Genomic DNA, 10,192 nt, shown 5'->3' with positions numbered 1-10,192 from the left:
GAAATCTGTGGTGCGATGAGGGGTGAACGCAGCGAAAACTTAGGCTACAGTAGATGAGGAACCGATCGATATTTTGTAAACTGTATTTATGACAAAGAACAGAACTGCAGAGTTTGCAGATATTATAACAATCTATCGATAAACACACAGCTGTCCTCTGTTTCTCGCTCGGCGCCGCTGCGGTCTGTGGCTTGAAAAAGAACGCGCTGAAAGACGGGGAAGAGTCGATCGAAGTCTGCTGCTATAGCCCCCCTAAAAATGGCCTAGCGACGCCCATGGCAGGAAATGCACTAAAACAGCAGCTTTACAAATGAAAACCTTTTTTACGGTCACAATTGTGACTGGTGGGATTAAATGGGTTAATGAAAAAATCTGCTATTTTCTGGTGTAATGTGTGTCCCACCATTTCTCATCATAACGCCGCAGTACTCCTCGCACTCCTTCTGGCTGTAGAATGTATTGCCGTTGCCCTTGCAGCCTCCATATTTGAAGGACACACACTTCCCCGTGGCCGAGTCGAAGGTCCACAGGTCTGAGAACACTTTACAGGGACCAGCGTCCATGGGCAGCCTGCAGGCGGCTGAGGGACCAAATACAGTGTGTGTAATAAAACCACACCACGGACAGATGCATTGAGAGCAGGTCACTATCCACACACACACACACACACACACACACACACACACACGGGTCATTTAACTATAATATCAAAGCAACTCTTTAATTATAATCATTTTTAAATTATAGTATATATTACATATTATAATTTATTATAACCCTATAAGATTATAACTATCTTCTATAATATCAAAGCAATAATCTTTTTTCCCCCTAAAGATTTATCAGTCCATACCCTGCACTCTTTCTTTTCACACATAATTAAATAATATAAATAAAACAAGTAAATTGCACTACTGTTTAAAAATTTGGGGTCATTCAGAAAAAAAAAAAAAGAAAATATTTTTTTTTCAGTAAGGATGCAATAAACTGGTCAATAGTGACAGTAAAAACATTTAAAATGTTACTTTTAGATTTCTATTTCAAATAAATGCAGTTATTTTACGTTCTATTCATCAAGGGATCCTTTAAAAAAGTACCATGGTTTCCACAAAAATATTAAGCAACAAAACTGTTTTCAACATTGATAATAATAATAATGAATAATAATAATTATTGAGCACCAAGTCAATGAAATTGTAATATTCAGCTGAAATTAAAATATTTTACAATATTGCGTTTTTACTGTATTTTTGATCAAATAAATGTAACCTTTAAAAAAACAATCAAAAAATCTTAATGAACTCACATTTTTGAACAGTAATGTATATTTAAAATCTTTGTTGCATCTTAATATTAAGACTTTTTTCATTAGTATATATATATATATATATAACCCTGCCCAAATTAAAACATTGTTTTCTTTTTTTCTTGCAAAGTTAAATAAAAACTAGCTCAGCTGTATGGATAACCAATCAAAAGGCAGTTTTTTTGTATAATTATTACACATGCCCTTTTTATGACCTCAGTAATTTTGTGACATATTTGCACATTTAAAACATTTGTCACACCACAGGGCTAAATAAATAAACAAACAAACAAATAAATAAAAAATAATTATTAAATCAAATGGTTACCAACCAGTCATGAAATCTACAAAAACACCCAGTAAACACTTACACTTTATACATTATTATACCATAACACATTAGTTACAAATTTGTCAACTATCACCTATGATATTGGTTTACATATATGAAAGCACATAAGTGGCACTATTGCTCACCAGGTCCTTTGAAGATGGGTGTATCGTCACCCGATCCCTCCTCAGGAGCCGGCAGGACCACATTCCTCCTCGCCCTCTATTGAGATCCAATCACATGACAGGATTATTAATCACGCTGCTATCAGTCTGTCAGATGTGACAATTATTTATTCACCCTCGGGTGTTGTTTATGTGTTTGTATGGATTCAGCAGACTTTAAATGATTTAAACGTTCACTTTTTATGGTCCACAATACACAGGTTTGGAACGACATTAGGATGAGTAACTGATGACAAAGTTGTCATTTTTGGTTGAACAATCCCACTAGGTAACTATTAGCTTTTAGCTCAAATGTAAGTGTTTTAGTTTATGGTGTGTGTGCTGAAGTCTTCACCTGGATCTGTGGCTCTGGTGTGACCTGCTCACCTGGAACACATTCACCTGACGACACAGAGCCAAAAACAATGACATCTGGTCTGAATAAAAGTGTGTTTTGCATTGGTTTGCGTCGTGAGGGTACCTTTGTTCTGTTTGATTACTATAGTGTCTTCACTCATTCCCTGCTCAGCCACCAGAGTCTTGAAGTCTTCGATGAGAGTGGGCCGCAGCTGCATAGCACGTCCTACACAACAAACACAAACCAGATAACCCAGAGGCTCCCATTCAATTATACAAATATCATTGCTGAATGTTCTCTGAATGTTCAAAATGCCCAGTTTTTAAACCGTTTAAAACATTAAGGGAACATTCCATTTTATAATTTTGAAAACATTACGAGAATGTTACTTTTGAATGCTCTCTGAACATTTTAAAATAAATAGTAACATTTAAAAAAATTTGGATAACCATCCAACTAAAACGTTTCAGGAAAAAAAACGTGTAAACGGAGCTGGGCAGATAACTTACAAATTGTAATCCGTTACCGATTCCAAATCACATGACAAAAACTGTAATTAGTAACGTAATCCATTACATCACACATTTTAGGTTATATAATCAGACTACTTTTTGATTACTTTTAGATTACTTTTGACCTAACTCATTTATCACATCGATTTAAACAGGATAAACTTGTACCAAATTGATATAAATAAAAATATATTCCATTTGTTGTTATTAACATTGTGAAGTAACATTATGTCAAGGTTTCCCAAACTGGGGTTCATGAAGGAACTGCAGGAGGTTCATGAGTTTAATGCAAAGCTGATAATTAATGAAATCATAAAAAAGTAAAATTTCAATAAATGATTTTAAAATAACGAATCAAAATAAAACAGTAAAAAAGTTAATATTTTATTTGTTTACCCGCATGTCATGTGAACAGAGAACTGTGATACTTAATTATTAAAATATGTGACCCTGGACCACAAAACCAGTCATAAGGGTCAATTTTTTGAAATGGAGATTTATACATCATTATATATATATATATATATATATATATACATATCAGTTGAATATTTTGCATAATGCTATAATTACAATAGTTATAATTGTTATTGTTATTATTATTATACAGTTAACACTTAATTTTACTTTCATGAATTTTGTTTCCTGTTTATTTCACGTTGTAGGCCTATATATTGTATGTTATTTTTAGTTTTATATGGCCTACTTTCTCATAAAACATTTTAGATTAATTACAATATAAGAAACACTAAAACACCTATTTAAAAAAACCTATACAAAGCCTATTAAACCCTTTTAAATAGAGATGATTTTTCTTCAAGCAAATGTACTTGCTATTTCATGAATTGCTTTAAGTATTTATTATTGACTTAATTTATATTATTTATAATTTTTTTTATTTCATGTTAAAAAAGGATTGTGTATATATTGTGTCATTTTTGTTTTGTACAATCTACTTTCACATAAAATATTTGGTGCATTCACCAAAATGCAAATAGTCTATAAAAGTTTAAACACCTACTGCATGAATTGTTTGTTTTATGTTGTATATATTGTATTTCTTTTGTACCTTTTTTCTTTCATAAAAAGTTTAACTTTTATTACAATATAACATTGACAAAATGCAAAGAAATAGCCTGTAAAATGCTTCACAGATTTTTTTTTTTTGCCTTTTTACCTTAAAAGTGTTTTCTAAAATTAGTGTATTTAAACAGGTTCCCATTGTGACAACATACCACATTTAGTTTGACCACTGGGGCATGTTGTCACAAAATATCAATAAGTGATAAATGAACTGTCTTCTTTTGCCTGGGCAATAACAGTGGAAATAATGTGAAGGTTTTTTTTTTTGCATTCAAGGCATTTTTTTAGATGTTTGTGTCTATATAGAAATATTCTACAAGTGTGACAACTAGTCCGGGTCTGCTCTATTCACAAACAGTTTCTTAAACGTCCAAAAGGCATAACTTACCCGGTTCACATCAAAGTTCTCCTGGGGCTGGAGGACGGGCTCATCGGGCAGCGGCCCAGCATGCAACAGGCCCAGGAGCGGCAGCAGAAACACCACAACAACACGCTTCATTCTGACTGTCTGTGATCCAAATGAAGTTGTGAAGAACCACGACTGTGTCTCCGTCCACAGGACATCGACCTGCTGGCCATGTGTGCAACATCCCCCCCCAAAACCAGTCCAGCAAAACAAACCGAACAAAGGTCTTCTTATCTGCCCGTTGACTCCAAACTATGTGTGCCTTGTGTTCTTGTTTGCTTTGGCTGAAATTCTGACATATACAACATTAATATTAGCATGATTCTATGAAATATTCCAATAATATTTTCAGCATGTAAGAAGAGAAGAGTTTCATTTTCAGTTTTTTTGCTGAGTGACATTATATAATAAATGTTTTGAGTTTATAAAACAAAACAAAACAGATTTGCTCTGCAACAAATACCATACCCTTAGAATTAGATTTTTATGTACAATTACCAAACATCTGTCACAAAAAAACGGCATCCAGCGAGTGTGATTTTTCAGTCACAAACTCACAATAACCAGTTCATATTTTTCCTGTTAACACAATCTGTGAGAAAAGAGAAGAGATGTATACTGTATACTTAATTGCACATTAACTTTAATTTCTCATGCCAAACTCCAGATGTGAATAACATACACAATATGAACAGAAGAAAAGTTTTATTTTTGCCAGCAAAGATCATCAGAGACGTGATGATATATACCTAGATTCAGTGTTTTATCATAAATATAACAACTATGCACAGCAAACGACAATGACATGTAGTTACAATACTACAAACTGTCACAAACAGACATCATTTTGGCACATTAATGATGATGTGTTTCCTCCAGCTCTAAACGTGATTGGGAACTGAAAGAGAGACAAAAACAAGTAAAAAAAACAATCTTCAAAGCTGTCAAACTGAATGAATATCTTCTCGTAGTGTCACGAGGTGAGAAAACGGGGATTGACAAACTAGATATGAAGCTCTCGCTTACCTAACTTCCTGATGGAGGACAGTTTTCTAAAAAGACTAAACAAAAATGAGAAATTTTGTGAGAATTTTGCAGACAATACAACTATTTTAGATAATAAATAAACATTTAAATGGATTGTGAACAAAAGTTAATTCTTAAGCAATTATTTGTGTCCAACCATGTATAGTCTTAAAAAAAAGTATTTCAGCCCCCCTTAAAAATATGACTGAATGTCATTGACTGCATCCGAATTCAATACTTCCCTGTACCTTACAAGAATGCTGAAAACAGTACACCAAAAGAGTAGTATGTCTGAATTCAGAGAATTTGAAAAACAGTAAAAAGTAACCCGATTAAAAGTACCCGGATGACTTCCTACTTCTGCCTGGATTCTGAAGTGTGCATTCGATGGACACTTTATTATCCCACGAGGCCATAATTTAGTGATTTCAGATGCACTGATTGAGTTCGATATCAAACCAAATATATCAAATTATTAAAATCTTCTCCTCAGGTGTCCTATCAGAGTAACCAACAATCACTTCATCTATAAACATGAGCCACTCATATTTGACAACAACATAACTCTCCAAATACTTTGTGTCGTCAATTTGAACAGCATTGCTTTTATCATTCGAACCCTAAAGAGCCTTTTACACATTCATTCAGTTTTAGGTTCAGCCAAAAATGAAAATTCTGTCATCATTTACTCGCCCTCGTGTTGTTACAGACCTGTATGAGTAGGGCTGTAAAATCGATTAATCGCGATTAATCGCTTCCAAAACATTTGATTTATATTATATATAAATATATTACATATATTTCTTAAACATACATGTATATGTGTGTGTGTGTATTTATATGTACATATAAATATAAACAGTACGCACACAAATATTAAGTAAAATACTTTTGTTTTGGAGTTGACTGATTTTTACAGCCCTATGCATGAGTTTCTTTTTCTTCTACTGAACACAAAAGAAGATAATGTAAAGAATGTAAGTAACTGTCAGGAGTTTGGACCTGTCTGTGTGTTGTTTTCCTCCCCATGTGCTCCGTGACCTAGTTTTCCCTTGTGTTTGATTGTGTTCATTGCTCCCAGGTGTGTCTCATTATTAGCTGATCCCATGCACCTGTGTTTCCCTTATTATCCCCTGTATTTAAGTCCATGCCTTTGCATTCTGTGTTTGTCGAGTCTTAAACGTCATTCTATGTGCTCTGTGTCTCCTACGCTCCCTGTATTCCCAGTGATTGGATTATTAAAGTCTGTTTTGTTGAAGCTATTCCTACGTCTCTTCGCTCCCAGCTCCGGAGTAGTGATGCAAAGTCAGATTCATTTCCGCGAACCGGTTCTTTTCGGACAGATCTATTTGTGTGAAAGCATAGTGCTGATTATTGCTATATAATTCATTTAAGTTAGTGGTGTTTGTGGTCACAGTTTCATTTGAGGTCAGTCAGATACGACTGACTGAGCAATATTGACTAGCCTACAACTTGGATAAGATTCCTAAAAGTTTCGCACCTACAGAACACATTACAGACATTGATGCACAAACGTGGATATGTTCTACATGTCTACAGTATAAAGAATGAATAAACCAGTCTTATAAACTCCTTGATTTCGCTTAAGCAACTTTAAATATAATATGCATGCACAATAAACTACTGTAACATTTATTTGCATCACTCGACAGAAAGATTTTTGCAGGTTTTAATAAAATGTAAATGAATAACAGTCATAATAAACAAGCATATTTCCAGTACGCGCCTCAGGCTTGCACAGTATCGTCAACTCGCTCATCAGAATCTTCGGTAATCCTCGGCAAACTTCGACAGTTGGTTGAACCGGCTCATTCGGTTCTTTTTGAGTTGGACGTGCTACATCGGCTGTGCGTCCTGCGTCATCAACCCGGAACCAAAGTTTGATTCAGTTCGATTTGTGAACTGGCTCGACCTGTTACTTCCTGAGAACCGGCTCAAAAGAACGATTCGTTCAAGAACCTAACATCACTACTCCGGAGTACCGTGACAGTAACGAAGTAGCTGACAGTACCCATTTATATTAATCCCCATAGTATTTTTTTTTACACACTATGGAAGTCAATGGCTACCGTCAACTGTTTGGTTACCAACATTCTTCAAAATATCTTCTTTTGTGTTCAACAGAATAGAGAAACTCATACAGGTTTGGAACGATATGAGGGTGAGTCAGTGATGACACGTTTTCATTTTGGGGTGAACTGGCTCTTTAATTGTCCAGATGAAGTCAAACTTGCGGGTGTAAGTGATTTGAGTAGTTTACCAGCAGCTGGTGGAGTCAGTATGGAGTCCTTCGGGAATCCTTGAGCTGTGGCATACACTCTGAACTTCTCCATCACATCTGCCCTCAACTTCTTAGTACGACCTACAGTGAAATTACAGGCACTGAGAACAATTTACAAAGTCAGAGGAACAAGAACGCCCTCCCAAATAGCTTGAGTTGATAACAGTTGTTTATTGCAGACTCACCATAAAGGGCCACTTGTGTGAACTCCTTTTTAAACTTCTTGTGTTTGAGGACCAGGGCGTACTCTGTGTAGTTCGTCTCCACCACAGTAACATCCTTCACCCTTCTGTGACCTTTAAATTACAATAAAAAACTGAATGGTAGCATCATTATCTCAGGCTCTGATCAGTCAGATTTGTCTTATATGTTGACTCACGAGTGCTGTAGTAGGTGAAGACGCCGGGCACAGAAGTCTTCTTATAAATGTAGACCTTAGAATGACAGCCAGAGGAACTGCATATGATCACAGGAGATGAGTGAATATAATCGAATATATTTAGTGCTGTCAAACGATTAATCGCATCCAAAATAAAAGTTTTTGTTTACATAATATATGTGTGTACTTTGTATATTTATTATGTATATATAAATACACACACATACAGTATATATTTCGAAAATATGTACATGTATATATTTATATTCATATAATTTATATATACAAATATATTTAATATATAAACATAACATATTTTTCCAAAATATATACATGCATGTGTGTGTATTTATATATACATAATAAATATACACAGTACACACACGTATATTATGTGCATAAAAACTTTTATTTTGGATGCGATTAATCGTTTGACAGCACTAAATATAATATAATATAATATAATAATACAGTTATTTTAGAAACTATTCTTAACTGTTTTAATGAAAACAAATGACACAAGAATCATCATGAATAATATAATATAATATGTTATTTTAGAAACTATTCTTAACTATGTTAACTGTCAAATGAGACAAGAATCATCACATATTGTGTGAATATAATATAATACAATATATAATATAATATAATATAATATAACAGTTATTTTAGAAACTATGCTTAACTATGTTAAAGAAAACAATTGACAAGAATCATCACACAGTGTGTGAATATAATATAATATAATAATATATAACAATTTTAAGATGGCAATAATAATATTTGTGGAACTATTCTAACTTCATTATGAATTAAAACTAAAACAAAATACTTTTCTGAAATATGTTTCTCAGTATTAACAGAGAGTTCAAAGTGCTGTTGTTCTAAATATACAATTCTCAACTTGTTGTATGTAAAAGAACTTGTGCAATAGTATTATAGATATTATATTAAGTTTTACTGTATTATATACAAATATTTTTCCTCTGAAAACAAAATGGGTGTCCTTCACCTTAAACTCCACATGGTCATGTTGACGTTCCCGTTCTCCTTCGGCTCCACTGTGCCCATAGAGATGGGAAGTTTGCTTCTATGCTGCACAAAACCTGGGGAATCATAGGCCAGACCGACCCGATACCACCTCCCTGCAAACTGAACAAACACAATCCAGCTCACAGCACACATATATCCCATCTTAAGAAAATAAGCATAAGTAGACAAGGACATCTTGGAAAAACAAGAGAATCCGCCCAAAATATTTAGCCTGATTCTAATGTCCAATCAGTATCAGAACTGCTATTTTGTGTCTTCCCTTAAAAAAGTCTATTTTTTTCATAAAATCTCATGAAGATGCCTTGAGAACTTGGCAGAAATCACTCAGTCCTTGTTGCAACACTGAGCGGTGACCTTTGCCCTGAGCTCTGTTTGTCTGCACTGTCTCTAAAGTTAATGCAATCGCTGTCCCCTCAAACAGCCCTGTAGAGCATTACCCTAATCAACATGTCTATTTCTATGTATTTCAGCCCTAGACAAGAAAAACATCCCTAAACAAACATTATTCAACTGTTTAAATATCTATCACACAACACCAGCCTGAACTCAACAAAGACCCACTTTTCAAACTGCTGTTTGGAAATTGCTACTAGTCCAAAACCAGCGTAACGGAACATGCTACTGCACAATCCTACAGAAAAAAGGCACCTAAAATCATTTCATGAAGCTTCAGTGTTTAAAACATCAGCTAAAGCACAAGTTCTCACCCTCTGAAGGTCAAAGTTTTTCTGCGGTTGGACGCTGGCGTGGATGTCAGTCAGAAGCATCAGCCAAAAGATGCTCACCAAGGCGATCTTCATGGTGACGTTGTAGGAACACAGCCAGGGATTGTGGACTGTTCAGGGTCTGCCAGCCACATCAGCTCCTCCCCCTCACCAATCCAGCCAATCACATGCAAGAACACACACCTAACAGAGAGACCATTCATTGAAGGTACCATGTTTGAAACTTACAAATATTACAATTTCCATCCCACAAAGTCATAAATGTTTCTATATTTTAGACGCAATAAAGTAAACAAACAGAAGCAACTACAGAGAATTAATATATTTTTTTTATTAATATTGATTCTTGGGTGCCATTGTTTTGAAAGAGCATGATTTACAGCTAGTCTTTAAGACGAGAGGACCTCAGTGTGACGCGGCACACCTCACACACCTCTACATCAACACACACACACACACACACACACACACCCCCCGCCGGCTCACTCATAGTTTCCCTTCTCTCATCTGCCTCTGCATGTTGTTCCTGAGTACTGAACAGAAA

At 34.9% G+C, this 10,192-nt stretch overlaps 1 protein-coding gene across 1 annotated transcript; it reads right to left on the bottom strand.

The window, feature by feature from the left end:
• Positions 1-4,797: 4,797 nt before the first annotated feature.
• Positions 4,798-9,822, bottom strand: LOC107744241 (prostaglandin-H2 D-isomerase-like). The gene is made up of 7 exons (XM_016557770.1): positions 9,631-9,822; positions 8,883-9,022; positions 7,868-7,944; positions 7,674-7,784; positions 7,468-7,569; positions 5,187-5,221; positions 4,798-5,058 (listed from the first exon to the last, which is right to left on the bottom strand). Exons 1-6 carry the CDS (start codon positions 9,721-9,723, stop codon positions 5,187-5,189), a joined length of 558 nt encoding a protein of 185 aa, XP_016413256.1. The 5' UTR covers positions 9,724-9,822; the 3' UTR covers positions 4,798-5,058.
• Between the last annotated feature and the right edge of the window lie 370 nt (positions 9,823-10,192).

The sequence above is a fragment of the Sinocyclocheilus rhinocerous genome, unplaced genomic scaffold (assembly GCF_001515625.1).
Source record: "Sinocyclocheilus rhinocerous isolate Xijiao unplaced genomic scaffold, SAMN03320098_v1.1 scaffold317, whole genome shotgun sequence".
NCBI lineage: Eukaryota > Metazoa > Chordata > Actinopteri > Cypriniformes > Cyprinidae > Sinocyclocheilus > Sinocyclocheilus rhinocerous.
This window is presented reverse-complemented; position numbering and strand designations above follow the sequence as displayed.